The 17,418-nt window shown below is 44.2% G+C and overlaps 1 protein-coding gene across 4 annotated transcripts in view; it reads right to left on the bottom strand.

Annotated features, from left to right (window-relative positions):
- The window catches only part of LOC122410571 (rap1 GTPase-activating protein 1-like), an 85,009-nt gene that overhangs the window by 8,377 nt on the left and 59,214 nt on the right, over nt 1–17,418 (bottom strand). For all 4 annotated transcript variants that reach the window (XM_043418793.1, XM_043418795.1, XM_043418794.1 and 1 more), the window contains one exon: nt 4,676–5,071. In XM_043418793.1, the coding sequence (XP_043274728.1) occupies nt 4,676–5,071 (396 nt within the window). The remainder of the gene's footprint in view (nt 1–4,675; nt 5,072–17,418) is intronic.

The following is a 17,418-nucleotide window of genomic DNA, read 5'->3' as shown; positions in this document are numbered from 1 at the left end:
CTGGCCCCGTTCCAATAGCACACGCTCGCCTCGCTGTTAACGGACTCTGCGAGCTCCCATATAGCGTGAGCATTGCAATTACGAACCAAAAGAGAAAGAGAACGATCGAGTAAAAAAGGGAAAAACGATACGAAGAACAAAATGTATGACTAAAACGAGAATATCGAATTCATACCAATTACCGTGCTCTGTAATTGGCGTTTTGGAAAAAAAAAAAGAGAAAAAAAGAAATAGAAACGTACCGAGAGCTAAATAAACGGCGAGAAAAATCGCATATTTTCAGCTGAATTTGTCAAGCTTTTCAACTCTCGTCGTTATTCATCTATTTTTTACCCTCGTTTTAGTACTTTTTGCACGCTCCAAGTCCCAGAGATCCTACCGGTAATTGGTGACATTGAAAAATAGTAGATTTAGTAAAAGAAAAAAAAACTAGCCCTTCAACGCGGAGCGTCGAAGTGGAAAATTAATTGGTGAGAAACTATAGTTTGTTTACTTTTACTCGACGATGCAAAGTTGGTCGAGTGGCACGTATACTATAAACGAGCTTTTAGAAAATTCTCTTGCTCGCGCGGATATTTTATAGAATGAATTTAAAACTAAAGTATGCGAGGCGTCAGCATCGAATCTCCAGAATATTCTTGTTGAAAAGTATAGTGAGAGAGTATAGTTGAGCGAGCGACGCGAGTCTCTCTGGGTTAACGTCGCTCTCTCGTTATAATAACGCACGAAGCCAGTGTGTCTGGGCGATTCATTGGGTCTGCGGAGAGGAGGGAACACGTTGTATTATGCGCTCCTCGAAGAAAAAGAGAGACCATAAAGTTATCGGGCAGTAGCACCGACGTTTTTACGATCGAGTATGTTCGTGAATGTTTTTGCGCGTGTGTCTGCGTTTTCGTGTATTAACCCCGCCGAAATACGTGAAAGAGGTTATCGAGTAGACGGTCGATCGCTCGTTGATACGCGAGAATACGAGGACGCGAATGAGAGCAAAAAACGGAGGAAAAAATGAAAGACGCGGAGGAGAGCAGAGATCGAGTTCGGAAAGGGAGCGAGGGGAAAAGAAACAAAAACGGCGTACAGCTCATCTCCACCGGCTCAAGAGTCGCGTTCGCGTGCTTTACGTGCCAGCCGTGTCCCCTCGGATCGGCTATGTTTGTCGGCTGACGCGGAAAACTCTGAAAATCGTTCCCCGTTTTCTCGCCTGCTTGAGATATTTTTGAGAAACGCAAGTTTTCGAGGAAGCGCTGGTACAAGCGCGAGCAAAGAATCGTTTTTTATATCTCGATAAAGGGTCTCTTCAAAATTGAGTAACAATGTACAGCGATTGACTCGATCAATTTTGAGACACCTTGTGTATACGAATACTAAAGGAATATGGATATTGACATATACGGGCGCATATACAACACATGTGCGGTGTGAGAGACTAGAAAAGAGCATGAGCAGAGAATCTTGTTGAGACTCAAACAAGAGAGCGTGTGTATGCGAAGCACTCTTCTTCTTTTCCCTTCTTTTTTCAGTCAATGTATTTTTCTTGGCTTCCTCGAGCGCGCGAGTCTCGTGTTCTCCAACGAGAAAAAAGTCTATATTAGCCCGGAAACTTTGTTCGCGATGATGAGTTGGTTGGGTAATCGGTAATAATGAAACGAAGTATAATTAATCTACTAGCTGAGCAACCTAATCGGTGTTTACCTTTACTCTCTGACTGGCACAGCGTGTTTCTTACAAGAGCTCTCATAATGTCCAGAGTGTCTCTTTCTCTATACGCAAGTCTAATAACGTTTCGTTGATCTTTTCGTCGCGTTTTAATGCCGAAAATGAAACTTTCGATTTTCGAATGTACGCGAGACGTCGAAACTCGTGGTGGCAATCATAATTTTGTGCTCGCGTTAAAAATTTCATTAACGAGGTCATAGCACTCGGAGCGGACGTTATCGGATAATAAGAAGAGACGATAATACACCGTTTCACAATGTCATTGATAAAAGAGACTCGGTCCTCTCGCCTTATTATACCAAAGTACCGTTGACACGAGCACTTGGATTCTTCGACCGGAATATGGTGAACGACGAGAGGCGTCAGAAAAAGAAAGGAAGAGTGTGGGCGCAGTCTTTTTCTGTCCCGAAATGCTTGCGCAACCCGCATATTTGTGTGAGGCGACGACGACGTTGTCTCCGGAGTAGAACGGCTCTTTCGTTCTTTTCCCTCTTCGCGAGGTAGTAATATACATGCATCTTTAGGAGAATTTCCTCATCGGGAAAAAGGGACAAGATTAAAGAGAAAAAGAGAGATGAGCGATAAAATAAGTATACTCAAAGTTATGCTCCGTATTCGGAGAATCGTTTAATCGCCGAGAGAATAAGTTTTGACTATATTTCTGTCCGATGTGAGGGACGCGCGAGGTCGCATTATGCGCGTTGTGAGGAAGAACGTTGCTCCTACTATCAGGATAATTGGGAGCGGGCTAACCTTGACATTCGGTGTGCCCGGTACTCGTTGTAGCCCGTAGCCCCCCGCGAAGATTCACCGGACGAGGAGAAAAATGTGAGGGTTGTGTGTTGGAAGGATGGAGGAAGCGGAAGGAGAATGAGGAATGAAAATCGTAGCAGTCTTTTATCTTTTGCGAAGGAGAAAACCGGGCGGCCCCGGAGTTCTTAGCTCTTGCGGTCTAACGAAAGACGCGTTGAAGATAAAGAAAGAAAGAAAGAAGAGAAGAGAGAAAAGGTGGAGAACGGAGCCGCCAAGTTGGCCGAAAACAAAGCCGCTCGCGTGAAAGACAAAGAGCAAGCGAGACAACGCGCCAAGTTCTTTTATGAAGAACCGGAGACAAGATGCGCGCAAGAGCAGGGAGAAAGGGTTATTATATAGGGTATAGTATGGAAAAAGATGAAGAAGGAGAACGTAAATCGTCTGCTCGAAGCGGACGTAAGCCCCGTAAAGAGAGAAACGACCGCGCTATGAGAACGTTCCCACTCCCACGCCTCCGAGTGCTCTTTTCCTGCGCTGTACATGCACCCATCTTGTCCCATCTCTTGCTCTCTCCCTCTTACTCAATCACCTTTTAATAGGGAATAAGAGGGAGAGCGAGAGAGAGAGAGAAAGAGTTACACACGTGAGACGTAATTTTCAGTTACTCATTATTACAATCTGGAGTACGCGGTGCACAACGCGGCGCAACACCATAATTCTTTCCATTTTACGTCCTTCATTCTTTTGTTCTCGTTTCTCCGATTCGTTGCTCACCGTGGTACATAAGAAAGCTCGATCGTATCAGGATCCTCTAGAGGAAACAAAGATTTAGGGTCACGATGGACGAGGGTACGAGTCATTAAGAAAAATTCGTAGCATTGTTTCACCAGCCTCGAATTTACCTATGCAGTATCCGCGCTAATCTTTCTTTGCTCTGGTTCGATTATTCGGCGGACTCGCTCCTGGGAAATGACTCGAGTGCAGTATATACGATCTCCTGACAAATCCGATTGGGGTGATTAAGCTTTGGGATAATCGGTCGACCATCGGGATAATTCTCGTTGATGTCGTAAAACGCGATTGACCGCCGATTAATCGTGGATCTCCGTACCTGTGAAGACGGAGCCAATTCTCTCCGTTGTTATTATTGTTATTTAGCGGAGGCATATCTCGAGTATAAGCAAGAGTCGGGTTAACTGTACAATGGGCTTCTCCGTGTGCGAGCGTGAAAGGAGCTTTTACGTGGGTCTATGCCGATAATACGGGCTTGGGCACGTATGAGAGATTCAGCCGAGCCCACACGATGAGCGAGCCCGAGCTATGATGCTCGTTTCGATTTGCATTGTCGAAGCCTGCCGAGTCTGACACATCGAGACTGCTAATGTCAAATATAATCGCAAACGCCTTTTCGTTTACGCGTGTGTGAACACGAGATAGAATTGAGCGAAGCTGCGGCTTCGAACTGATCCCCGCGCCCCCAACATAATGTATAAGAACACACTGAAAACTACAACCTTAAGTATTATCGCGTCTGGTACGAAATTAAAGCTATGAAATATTCATTTAGGTTCAAGAGGGATTACTTGTGTCTTGCGAGGTGCATATACCGGTACGAATATTAGTACATTTTTTATGGCGCGACCATTAATATGGGAGGAAATAATGAAGGGCAGCCCGCGGGTTATTGGAGCGAGCGGAAGATCCACTTGAATCACCATAAATATGGATTTTAATTGCTGGGCGATTGCGGGTCGCACCTGCAGCCCATTTCAGCCGATCCAACGCTTCCCACACAGCCTGCCCTTCGAGAAGTTTAAAAATTTTTTTTATTTTATCGTGTTCCGTAACGAGTAACAATTTGAAAACGCATTTGTCCCGAGTGACTTCAATCCTGGCGTCATCGGCTCTCAAATTCCGAAATGAATCTTTCGCATATTAGAAACAAGCAACAAACTCAACTCTCCTGGGTTAACCGCACCAGGTGTTTGCATAACACAAGTGTTGGAGGAATTCAGGCATCGTTCATATTTGCCCGCATGTCCCGACGATTTTTATCGAGCACCCGAATTTTAATTATCGGTGATTTTCATTGTGACTATGGAAAAAAAAAAATGTTCCTCCCAATTCATCCCCACATCGATGAAAATGGCGAAAAGCGTATGAAAATGTAAAATGCGAAGATTAGTAGGGCGATGGAGGAACTTACCCTTCCAACGAAGAAACGTCGATAGCACTTGGCGGTGTCGTCCTGATCGATCCGCGGCTGCCAAGCCGGCTGTGCCGGAAGCAAAGCTCTGCCCGCTGAATCGAGGGCGTGTCGATGATCGGTACCGTCGACCCAGTACCCAGGTGGTGTCACAACCATCGGCGGTTGCTGCTGTTGACTCGACGGTGAGCCACCGCAACCTCCGCTCCCTCCTCCGCCACCGATACCGTTGACCCCCGTACTTGAGGCGGCTTGTTGCAGAGCTGCCTCCATGAGAGCTCGTCCAAGAGGGGCATCGCCAACCGGTGAGGGTGACGGGCTTGGGGTGAGAGTCTGCGAGCCCGGACTCGATGCCTGTTGATGTTGTTGCTGCTGTTGTCTCTCGTCTCTCGAGGTCTGCAACATTAGGTAAGAAAACTTTGTTAGTTCGAATTCGTTATACGCGCGAGTGGATGGAACAAAGTCCTTTTTAGTCATAATCCGGGTGTTTGGAACGATCGTTGAGAAAGGCCAAAAGTTGGTAATCGCTGGATTCCGCTATAAGAGATTCGAGTGAATAAAACGAGGCGCGAATTAGCAGTAATGAAGAACAACGAGCTTCGGTATGGACTTCCGGCTGTGTCACGAACCCTGTGATATTCTTTGTTTCATTGTCCGTCGTCGTGTCCCAACGCAACGAATCTAAACGTATTTTCTTTCGTGCGGTAACTGCATGCGCTCTCAAGGTCGGAGACCCGCGTGGGACGTCCCGTGAACTAACCAACCGTACTAACATAATATCGCGGTGGCTCACCGATGATTATCAAGATTCCTCCAGGGACAGATGGCGTTTTGGCAAACGGTAAACTCGCTGCTGGACCAATTACTGCGACCATTGGAGGATTGCCACGAGCGTGTCGCTTCGCGAACGTATTAATCGGCAAGGACAGTCCTGCGCGCTCGATTCGGGTTGGCCATTTAAAAAGATTTTAATACATTCCGTGGCTCGTGCTGCGTCCATCGGATTTTAAGCATTAGAACGTGGAACGGATTCGAGGAGAGGAATGCGAGGCGACTGGACTGTGGGCTTGGTGCGAGTCTTGGGTGACTTCATTTCCACAATTAGACGAGAAGCACCAATTTATTTGCTCTCATTTTCGAGGTTTGCCTATACCTCTTTACCATCTTCTCTCACTTTAGCTCGTGTGTCTCTTTATGCTAAAAATAGAACATGATAGAGGGCGCTCTTCCGAACGATCGAACGAGTTTGAACGACTTTTTATGCTCTCCGTTCTTTCGCACATATGTACTGTACAACCGGAGCTGGAGTCTTTGATCTTTTTGCGGTCACATGGACGTTCGTCTATACGACGATCCTAATAGACCGCGGACTCTTCGCGTTGTATTACAGACTTATTTATGATTGAATTTATATGCTAATATGAAGGAAAGTGTTGTCCATAGTGGATTTGGGGGAATTGCCACGAGATATCCGGTGTGTTGTCACCATCATAAGATTCTCCCAAAGATGTGTGTATCGCGCGTCTTCCTGTTCGTCGGTTCGTTAAATGTTTTTTGATGCTGGTGCTGGCTGGAAAGTTTCGAGAGGAGCCTTCGTTTCCTGAAACGTTTCAAGCAACAGAGAGTCCCCTCGTGCCATTGAGTTATATTTGGCAGTGAGAGAAACCACGCAGAGACGGAACGTGTCTCTCACCATCTTTTTCCACTTTTTTCCTTTTTTTTTTCTACCTCCTCGTTTTTCATTTTATTCTCGGGAGTCCTTTTCTTCATCCGTGCAAGATTCTAATTCGTGTGGCGTTCTCTTGAATTTAGAAGCACTTAAATTAGTGAATGGTCGGAGCCTGCAAGAGGATAAACTCGCGCTTGCATTCACACGACTGTGAACTCTAGCCGTGTTTTCGCTTGAGAGTATACTTATATCTGTTTGGTTTATTTTTTCGCAATGTTGGTAGATACGTTACTTTTCGTGTATATATACTTCTTTCGGGCTCATGAAAATTGAAAATTTCTCGTGCATACGCGAGCATCGTCATTCGGTAATTCGAGAGCTTCTCTCTTCTCCGGAATATCTCAAGAGCCCGTTTCTATTTTTCTCAGCTTCTCGCTCCGCAACCCCCCAAGGTGCACACCCTCTTATTCATCCTGCTTCGGTTCTCATAGTGAGGAAAATATATGTGCGAGGTTAAAGGAAAAATTCAACGACCTTGGGGTGCTTTCGAACGACCGAGTGTTTCATCCCCCTTCAAATGCGTCCACCGGCGGTTCTACAACCCTCGACCTACCCCTAGCAGGAGCCTTCCTTCCAAACATGATTTTTATTTGAAATTCACAATGTTGGCGCATGCCGCAAACTCGTTATACCGAGACAAATAAATGAACTATCTATTCTCGGTTTTCATACGAATTCGAGACTCGAAAAATACGAGACGCGTTCTTCTAGAGCATCGCCGTCGATATCAACTGGAAATTATCCATAAAAAATGATTGTTGGTTGAAAGAATTGAGCACTGCCGCGGTGTGGGTGCATTCTCGTTGGCTGTTATATACTCTCTTGGGTAAAGAGGAGAAGACGCTTTAATCGCAACACAAATATTTAAACACTTGAAGCCGGGGGCCATAAAAATGGAGCTCTCTATACGGCGATGCAAAATGAGGCCATTGAAGGTGGTAAAAATGCGGAAAGAGAGAGAGAGAGAGCGTCTAATTTTCCGTACTCTTCACCGCAATCGCGTTCAAGAAAACTTTCGCAAAGCGGTTCGTAAGTTGTTTAAATACAACTGAAGAAAGACCGAAGGAAGACTCTCGACGATCTCGGACTTGTACGCGAGTCTCTTTGAAAGTTTTCTTCATTTATTTAGCGGCAGAAGCGTAATTAAATTCGCTCAGTGATGAAATCCGCAAAATGACGGAGACGAGGCTCGTGGAAGTAGCGTAAGAGTCTATAAATAAAATATTGCATTAACAATCGCTTGCGGAATGACGTTTCCCGATGGAAAAGTGCAGTTTGGTTCGTCTTTTTCTCGGAACTTAGTTTCGCCGCTCGAAGGAGAAAACAGCGAAGAAAACGAGTAAAATAAAAAAGTAAGTGTAAGTAAACGCGTTTCGGATCAATTTATTGTAAATTTTTATCTTTTTTTTATCCCCTCCGTGTCTCGGCAAATATTGAGACGCGCCGATAATGAATTCGGAGTATAAGAGCGCGGAGTATTTTCCGCCGATGTAAATAAAAAAAAATATTTCAAAAAACAGTCAAACGCGACGACGAGGAGAAGAAAAACGGAGCGATCGCGAAGCTCGGCGTGAAAAACATGGCTTCCAGCAACAACATTGGCTACACTTTCTGGCGCTTCCTCGTTCAAACTGCAGTGAGGCATTTTCGCACAATCTCGGAGCTGTTGTAACAACAAACAGGAAATTTAATATATATTAATGTATTTTTGTTTGTAAATGTTTGCACCAGAGGGCGCCGAATTCTCAAATTCTTTTGGCAGAACGCGTTTAGTTACAGACGCCATTACCAGAAAGCGCTGCGCGAAACAGCGTCGAGTTTCCGGCGCTCCCACGAGGGGACGCTGACCCCTAAGCGCTCCTACGAGCGGCGCGTCGAGTTTCAAACGGTACTCTACCGCGCGATGCAACGTCATTTCGTACAACGTTATAAAACGCGAAGAATAAAGGCCTGAAGAGAAAGATTGCGAGATTGTGGTTGAGGTCTATCTAGATCTTCTCTTCCATTCCGTACCTATCTCTCTGCGTCTCTTTTTATATTCTTGCGTCTCTCGTTTTCCTTCAGTTTCGGCGGTACTCGTGGTTTTCTTCGACGTCTACGGGGTTCGCCCCGTAGCATCGAAGAGGGAGAGACAAAAAAGGTAGGAGGAGGAGAAGGAAAACGAGGGACGAAACGTTGGAGGGAAACCGAGCGTAAGAGAGTGCCCCGAAGCGAAGAGAAGTCTGTGCACGAAGTGACTCATCGAGTAGCGAGCCTCCATCTTCTTCCTACTTTACTTGTGGCGTAGGCGTATATAAGCAACGACGACCACGACCAAAAGCGAGGATCGGACGTTTGGGAGGAGATCCGAGGAGAAAAGACTTTCCTTCCTCTCCCTGCTTATTCGGCCATGTCCTATTCCAATGTGTCTCGCATCGGCTTCGATTCGTCAATACATATAATAAAATGGTCACGCGCATCAATATTAACCCTGAGTAGCAGCCACTCGTTTAAACCGCACGCTTAATTATTCATTTTGCGCCAATAGAATTCCTCGATCTTCGTCATGAAAATTCGACTCTGACATAATAGAAATTTCCTCGCATTATGCTCAAATTAATCATAAATCTTCGATAACTTTTCTAATTAGAGAACTTTCCGAGGGTTTTTTTTGTTCGCAATCAATCACATAAACGGATCGGATCGGGAATACGAGCAGCGGAGAGACGAAATTTTAATTATCTACCTCGAGTGGATCCGGATAAAATATTTTTTTTTTCTCCCCCCCCCCCGGGCCGCAGCACCGAAGCGACTCTTTCAGTCAACTAAAATAATATGACGCGGAAGCGAGTGACGTTGCAAAGGAACGTTTTTTCGATATTTTTATTCACTCGTCTTTTGTCGGGATTTTTTATATGGATTCAGGAAGAGAGGAACTTGGTCACAGGAATGGAGAGACAGCAGCAGTCGCGCAGGGTCGGCCCTCGTAGTCGGCTCTCCGTATGCACGCATACTACTATAAGAGAAGAGTGTACGGTGTACAACGTCAGCCGGGCTTATCTCCTCCCTTCTGTATATCCTGCTCAAATTTCAGGATAGCCGGAGAGAGAAGATAGGAGAAAAAAAAACGACGACACGAGGACCAACTCTAAAACGGGAGATGGAGAGACAAACTCACATTTACGTATAAGGTGTCTGATTAATCGTCGAATGAAACTGCTGCTCCTGCGCGCGCGCTCAAACGGTAACTCTCCGTTTGACAATTAAATGGGCACGAATTTAATAAAATTCGTGCCCATTTAATTACCAACAAAAGTGTCATTGAAAGTATCACTTTGGCGATTGAAAAAAAAATAATATTCGACACCCTGTATATAACTGAGCGTACATGTCGCGTCAGTGTGTATCAGCGGAGGGCACAGAGGACGAAAGAAGATTTTTTTGTTTTGCTTGTTTTTTCATTTACTTGAGTTTTTTTTTTTTTTTTTTTTTTTTTTTTTTATTGAAAACCACCCCGGTGCTTCAGCCTGCGGCAATAGTCTTTCTGAGTATACGTATGAAACTCGAGTATATATAATGTATAGGGTGTTGGTATTGGTGGGCAGACGAAAAAAATGTACGTCTGCCACAATTGAATTTAATAAAGCTGGCTGTGCGGTGAAGACCGAGCAGGAAATTGTCAAGGAATATATACGTATATACGTAGAAGGGTGAACCACATATAGATAAGAGAAGATGAAATACAAACGAAGAGGAAGAGAATTAAATGGGAAACGGAGAAAAAAGGTAAAAACCAACGGGCAGTTTCCTTTGAAACTTTATCGTCAACCACCTGAATTCAATAATCCTCGGTTCGAGCCCTAGGAAAAAAGTTAGTAAAAAAAAAGCAGATTTTCGAGCAGGAAGTGAAAACGCGAAGAGGAAAAAACGTAGGGAGGTACTTTTTGTTTTGTTTTTCTGCTGAAATTGCGTACGATGAAACGCAACGTTGTCTCGCGCTCGCAGTCTGAAACGATGGGATTTCGCGATGAATGAGCCCCGAGTGTCTGGAAGAGGAAGAAGGGGAAGAGAAAAAAGAGAAAAGCTCTTCTCCGGTCTCGGACTTGGTGCCCTGAAAAGGGTGCATTTACAAGCTCCGAGACTTTGAAGGAGAACAGCACAGTAGGAAGGGAGAAAACGCGAACGTGCGCGCTTCGAGGAGGCCCTCGCATACGTAACGCGTATGCGGGGGTGGTCGTGCCTGTGGGCGACGGCGAGACACTCGGGAGATCGAGGGTGAAAAATATTGAGGATGGACGAGGTACGAGATATAACGAAACTTGGCAAAATGAATAGAAGAAACGTAGGAGAATATTTTATTCAATTATTACGAATAAGCGAGATCGATGCGAACATTTGGAAAATCTTCTTTCGTTCCAAAAATTTCCACGGAGATTCGCACGCCAAATTCCTAATGTAGAGAGGGAAAAAATACACACATGGGATAACACGCGAATATAAAAAGCAGGTTGCATGCGCAGTGCATGCTATATACGACTTTTTTCTTCAAATGGACCCCTTTACTCGGGTCTGCGGGGGTGTACAGAAGTGGGGGAGAAAAGTACTGAAGACGGTAACGACTAGCAGACAGGAGGGTTGGGAAAGAAAAAGATTTTGCCAGTCTATACGGGAGTGTGAGAAAGAGAGAAGGAGGCAAGTGAAAAAGGAGGTATATAAGCGCGGTGCAGCGGAGCTCGCGCGTATTAATAACGCAACTAGCGCGAGGGACTTTCCAGCCTGCGGAGAAAGAGAAAGATGCTAATGTTGCGATGATGGAAGGAAAAATGCTTCTGAGAATGACGGAGAAATAGAGGAATAAGGAGAGAGAACATGAAAAAGAGAAGGTGGTAGGGAGGGGTGCATACAGATGAGACACGAGATGAGAAAGGAAGGTAAAGAGCAGGAGTGGGAGATGAACGAAAAAAAGAGACGACGAGAGATTCTTTTTAACCCTTGACAAACCTGAGCCACGGGGTGGATGATATGTATTACGAGAGGAGGGTGCGCGCGTGTGTGTATACACGCCAGGTCTTTCCAGTATTATGTTCACTCGACCCCGGATCCGCCGCACGAACGAATGAGCGGAGAGACGCAAAATGATTGTCGCGAGAAGCATTTATTTCTCCAACTTTCGTGGTTTCCTCGTTGATCCGATTTGATTTTTTCAATAAGGTGATATTGAAGATCCTCGAAACATAGTCTCCATGCAAAAGCGATTCCGCGAGCCGCCCCATCGTACGCATTCGCATATTCTCTGTCTTCCTCGTCGTCACGAGCGACATCCTGTCCCATTCCCGTGCGTAAACACACATCGGAAGTCCGCGAGAGCCCGAGGGAACGATGCATACCGAATGTCGCGCGTGTACATATACGGCGGGTAGTGAGGGAGGTACGCGGGCTTACCGGGGACAAAGGTAAAGCCAGACACGAGGCTGACTCAACACTCGCGGAGGATAGAGAATAAAAATACGTAGATGAAAGAGAGTGAAAGATAAATAAAAATGGCGATGGGCGCGAACTCGAAACTGTGACACGCGAGAAGGCCTTCTCGAATTTTCAACGAAAACGAAACGAGTGGAAGAGAGCCGAGATTCAAAGTTGGCAGAAAGTATGCGAAAGATTGCAATTACGCGCGCTCGTATAAACATTTGTTTCCGTCTTTCTCTAAGATTCCAATCTCTCAACAAAGGTGAGATAGATGCGTTAGAAATATAATTCCTCTCGAAAACTGAGCTATCTCTCTCTCTCTCTCTCTCTCTCCTTCCCTGGAAGAAGAGCCTTAAGCTCTCTTGCGTAACCTCGATATATAACTCTTCGAACGAGCCTATAGAAATGAGAGAAAATAAAAAAAGGAGGATAATGAAGAAACTCGGAAGGAAGAATCCCCGTCCGGGTAGCACACCGATTATGTGAATTTCGGTCTGAAAAGAGCGAAATTTCTTTGGAGCATCTCGCTGATTTATTATTCTCCATATCACGAGCGTACGAAACGTTTTTGATATTCCTTCGAATGCGAGCATCTGATATCAAATAAATGAATTAATTAAAATGTGTTGGCTAAAATGTGTCAGACTTATACAAGCTGCACCATCCAGGAGTTACGTAAGGACGAAAAAATGATAGAAATGAATGTATAAAGAGTCACGGTGCGGAGCGCGCAGGGAAGCGTAGTTGTACACGCTTTAATGTGTTTTACCCGTTATTACGATTGGCTTCGTGGCTTCCCGAATGCCATAATACTTTGAATCATTTTCCACTCGTTTCTTCCCCTTGTATTTTTTTTTGTCCTCGTCGTTATAAAACCGTTGATTTTGATGCGGATTCGAAACGACTAAACCCATTTTTGCTAATGAATATTTTGTAGCTCCCGTGCGAATGAAAAAATTGGTAGCTACGCAAAGATCGCGATATAAAAAATCGGAGAAAGAGAAAGACGAGAGAATTGTGATGGGGTGACTCTCTCTTCGTCGTACAGTAATGAATTATTCAGTATGGCTATTGTTGGACGCGCCCATGTACGTAGTCCGTATACGTCGAAGGTGTGCCAAGAATGAAATTGACGACAATGAACGAGAGAGAAAGACAAAGAATTTCCGGATATGTTGCGGTAGCTTCCCTCTCTTCTAACCCCGATAAATAATAATTAATCGAACCGCATGAAAATACAATCGGACGCGGATGAAAAATGGATGAAGAGGCTGATGTTTCTCAATGCCGTTCGATCGATCACCGACCATTTCATTTTTTACAATAGCACTATTTTAATAACCGCCGATCGGATCTACTCGGCCAACTTAGGAAGTTCGGCTATTTAAGGTATCGCAGTACACAAAAACGTGGATGTACTACGAAATAAGGAGGTCAAGGAACAAAATTGTATGCAAGCTTCGAACGACGTTCACTTTTACATAAAAATTCGTTTCCTAATACGAAGTCGCAAGGTCGTCACCTCGATCAAGTGTTATAGTGCAAGCCTTCTTGATCGTTTGCGGCACACTCATCCACCACTAGGTTCGAGAACGAACGCGTGGACCAATTCAATGTTTTTCGTCAATCTGCTGAAGGGACCGAAGAAATAATTAGTTAAAATTCTTATTCGCTCTTTCTCGCTGCATGTCTACTCGTTTACATCGAAATTTCAATTTGTGCCCTCAGTACCAATATATTTTTGCTATGCATTTCAACCGATCGAACATATAAATATGATAAAATAGCTGAATGTTATTGGGAAAAAAAGTTGAGATAGAAACGCGTGTATTTTCGGAATAAAAAATAAACACGGAGAGCGAACGGGAGAGTAAAAAAACAAACGAAGGTCAAGTGGATTGCCTAATCTAGTTTCTCGCTGGGTGGTCAACTGGACGATTCAATTATCCCCGACGTACATTACACATATTGTTTACTCGCCATCGAGTGTATATATATTTTCATTCCTTTCATCCGTTGTTTTTGTTTACTCTTTCGAATTTCGTGTAGCGTGCGCGAAAAAAGAAAAAAATTGGGTCAACTTGCTCAAGCGATTGATCAGCAAATACCTCGGTATAAAACGGACTTCTTTTTCACCATTCTCTTTCTCCTTTTTTCTCTCTCTCTTTTTTTTTCCTTTTGGGCACTATTTGGGATACCGAAGGCAATTTTTATCAAATTTCGTTATCATTCGAAAATTATCTCTCGTTCCGTCTTATCTGTACACAAGATGAGAAATTTTGCAGGAAAAAATGCTATACTTCTCGGAGTGGTTATTTCGCTTTCGTTCTCGTTTGATTTACAATTTTTTCACAATGCTTTTTATCCGCATTTTCGTATAATAACTTCATTGCTATTGACGTTTAGCGCATCCATACAAAAGTTGAAAAAAAACTATCCGAAAGATTCGCGAATCTCCCATGACGTAAACGAGACGAAAGAAAAAAATAGGTACTTTTTATTCCCTTTTATATATACGCGTTGTCATTTGGTTTACGAGTTGGTTATCCGACAGTGTGGAAAAGGAAATTTCGGGCCAGGTGCTGTTCGTATACACAGAGGGTGGGCCCGCTGGGCTCTTTTCGTTCGACGAGCCTTGTACACACACCTTTTGCACCTGGGCTCTCGGCCAAAAGAGCGAGAGAGAGAGAGAGACTGAGAACCAAAGTACAATAAAGTGAACGAGTGCTCGCGGTGACTGTTGTAACCCTCATAATTCCGTTGGCAGTTGTTCAACGGGGCAACGAAAAAAAGGGCGAGACACGTACGTGAATGCAGAATGAAAGGAAAAAAATCCTAATTCTCTGTTTCCGGTACAAGTACCGTGAAAAAAAAAAAACACCGAGTTCGGAACCAAAATCATTGCATCGAACGTGTCGATGCATCTTACAAATTTTCATTCATCGTTCCATACACATGCAGCGTTAAATTGAAGGATCTTGTGTAGGGTTATTTTCCTTTTCTTCATTTACTACTTTCGATCGATTCGTTTGGACTAACAATGATGAAATTTAGGAAATGGAGTAGTAGCAAAAGGATCGTCCTGTATGAGTCATGCGACAATTTTTTTATAACCCTCTCTCCGCTCGAGCTGAGGCGGAGAGAAATTTCAACAACCAGCGCGAACGTTCGAGGGAGGAGGCGATGAATCACGGAGGATTCGATCGATAATTCGTACGTGAGTGTGTCACCATCTTTCTGCATCCGCGTATTCTATAGAACTTTCACGTATTACACTATTATTTTCAATAAACCGTTGAGTTTTAAGAGTTTTAGCAAAATACGTTGATTAATATTATAGCTACAAGTTCGGAGAGGATGCGAGAGAGGAGAGCGTGACACGAATGCATGCTCGATATGTAGGATGATTCATTGAGAAGGAAAGACGGAGTCAGGCAGTTCCGTTCACCGAGACTCTTCCTCTCTCTCTCTCTCTCTCTCTTTTATATTTTCCCATTTCTTTTTGCAGCAACTCTCTCGCGAGAGTCCCGTCGATCGGGGTAATTTTTCGCACTCGCCTGGATATACTTGTCTCGTTCGAGCGGAGAAATCCGTTCGAGAGCCGAGTGTGTAAACACGCTCTCTCGCACTTACGCATAGACGTTCAATTATCCGAGCACGCGCTCGCGACTAACGGTCGTTTAAATCTCCCCGATCGTTTCGATCGAGCGAGGAAAATAAAAATAATTGAGAAGGAGGAGCGGAGAGAAGAAATCTCGAGCATTTGTCAAGACTCGTGCCGAGTCTTTGGTTGATGGAAAAAAAAATAAACGTACGATGAGAAGTGATTTAAAACGAATTGAAGGCAATAACGATTCTTTGATTTCTACGTCGCCATTTTGGATCGTACGAGCATCACCCGGAGTACCCACGGCATTGCGTCATTCCCACCGATCGTCAACATTTCCTCGCTTTTTTTTTTCTTTCGCGGACGCTCTTTTGTACGAGGAAGAAAAAAGAAGAGAAAAAATTTTATAGCCTCGATGACACGCATTCGATTGTACGTGCTGGCTCTTTTCGAGCTCCTATATGTGTGCGCGCTCCGAGGGAGAATAAATATTTAAGTGAGTCTAAAAATGGCCGCCGATCCTCGTACATTATCGATGTCTTGTTATTATTAGACGCTATCAATTACCCGCGCCCGAGTGGTCGATGACACTCGCTCCCTCGTCGCCACATTCTTATCGATAGTTTCAACGATTATGCATCATTGCGGTGTACTTTATTCCTTTTTATTCTATTTTACCGACTTTTCAGATTATGTTTTATTACTCTATATGCTGATATCCCTGGCGACTTTGCCTTATCGTATCGTAACGTTCGCTTCTTATCATAATTATTGTTTTCAAATCTTACATAATACGCTTGTACTTTTTTATTCTTCGATTTGGTGAATCGACGTCACGTTCCTGCAGATTTAGCATTAATGAAACGAAAGTATATACACGACATTCGGCATTATATTGAGAGTTTTGAAATGGCAAAATTCATTGCCATGATTTAGTGACGATTTAGTCGTTTTTATGATTCATTTAAAAAATACTTTGGAGATGCCAACATTTTGAGTATAAATTGGATCCTCCGCAGCGCGCACTTGATTTTCGATCTGAATCGATCGATTTTTTTGGCGAAAGATCGATTGAAATAAAGATACGCTGTGTGAGAGAGACTATAGGCGCGTATTAGTAGGCCGCGAGAAAGTAGGACTTGCGAGTAAAGCGTTTAAAGGCGTCCACGTGGATGTTCGTGTGGTTTTTAAAGAGCAATACATCGGCGCTGTGTTTGCAAGCAGCGAGGGGGAAATCGAAACGAGAGACATCGCACCGGATCGCAGCAACGCAGTCTCTTGCATCTATACAGGATGTCCGAAAAGTCAAAGTTCGGGCTTTTCAGTTGTTACACGAACCCCGTGCTCTTCCGGGGTGTCAAATTATTTCGTAACCTTCGGTCAGAAGCGAAGTAGAGAAAAGCGTCGTTCCTCCTCTCGGCATTTCACAACCCAATGGATCCACAAAAAATTTCAAACTTCACATTTGGTACACCCCGTAAACATATTTGGCGTTTCTCCCCCCCCCCCGCCCCCCTTCGCTCCTTCAGCGAAGAGCCGGACGTGGACGAGTTCTCGTTCACGGGGAGTTCTTGCCACTTTTGTGTCGTAAAAAAAAAGACACACGAGAGTGCGGCCTCGTGTCAGTGAAACGGCGGTATTTTCTATGCAGTCCGCGACATCTGTTTTTTTCTACTCCTCATTTCCATTAATTTCTAGCAATCCTCGAGAGAGATAGATTAGAATCTGCTGATTTGACGAAAACTGCGTTATCTAGTACGAGCGAATTAAAGATTAAATTTAAAAAATATAAATCCAGGAATACACTCGCCGGATGTTCCGATGGTAGAGTTATTTAATTTGTTTATAAAGGAGGCATGAAGTTCGAAACTCTTTATAGCGCAGAAATTTTCTCCGCGCGACCTCTGGATGTCCTACGAACGATTGGAGAATGCGATAGAAAATTCTCGGTGTCGTGAGAGA

Source organism: Venturia canescens, chromosome 5 (genome assembly GCF_019457755.1).
Source record: "Venturia canescens isolate UGA chromosome 5, ASM1945775v1, whole genome shotgun sequence".
NCBI classification, from domain to species: Eukaryota; Metazoa; Arthropoda; class Insecta; order Hymenoptera; family Ichneumonidae; genus Venturia; species Venturia canescens.
Note: the sequence above shows the minus strand (reverse complement) of the source record. Positions and strands in the feature narration are given on the sequence as shown.